Here is a 595-nt window from a genome sequence, read left to right on the forward strand (position 1 = left end):
AGCAGCAGCAGCAGCAGCAGCAGCAGCAGCAGAAGCAGCAGCAGCAGCAGCAGCAGCAAAAGCAGCAGCAGAACGCTGCTATTTCGTTCTGCAGCAGCCAATCACCGGGGTGCACAAACCCATCCCCTGCATCAGCAGCAGCGGCAGCAGCAGCAACAGCAGCTGCAGCAGCAGCAGCAGCAACAGCAGCAGCAGCAGCAGCAGCAGGAGTATTTTCTTCAGGTTATATATAAAAACGTGAATTGCTGCAGCAGCAGCAGCAGCATCTGTTGCTGCTTGCCTAGCAGCGGCAACAGCAGCAACAGCAGCAACCCATCCCCAGCAACATCCCCAGCACCAGCAACAGCAGCAGCAGCAGCAGCAGCAGCAGCAGCAGCAGCAGCAGCAGGAGAAGATGGAGATAGCTTTGTTTAATGTACATGATGGGTACCTAGAGGGTATAGTGAGGGGCCTCAGGGCCTCCTTTCTTACCCGTGATGACTATAAGAGACTCGCCAATGCAGATACCCTAGAAGGTGAGGGTTTAGGGTTTAGGGTTTAGGGTTTAGAGGTTAGGGTTTAGAGGTTAGGGTTTAGGGTTTAGGGTTTAGGGTTT

At 53.9% G+C, this 595-nt stretch overlaps 1 protein-coding gene across 1 annotated transcript in view; it reads left to right on the forward strand.

Moving 5' to 3' along the window:
* EMH_0043210 (uncharacterized protein) overlaps positions 1–595 on the forward strand; it is a gene marked incomplete at both ends in the record, with an annotated part of 2,653 nt that overhangs the window by 1,099 nt on the left and 959 nt on the right. Inside the window, 2 exons of the mRNA XM_013495823.1 lie at positions 1–209; positions 288–515. Coding sequence (XP_013351277.1) covers positions 1–209; positions 288–515 — 437 coding nt within the window. The remainder of the gene's footprint in view (positions 210–287; positions 516–595) is intronic.

This window comes from Eimeria mitis, genomic scaffold, assembly GCF_000499745.2.
Source record: "Eimeria mitis Houghton genomic scaffold, Emh_scaff1768, whole genome shotgun sequence".
Classification (NCBI taxonomy): domain Eukaryota; phylum Apicomplexa; class Conoidasida; order Eucoccidiorida; family Eimeriidae; genus Eimeria; species Eimeria mitis.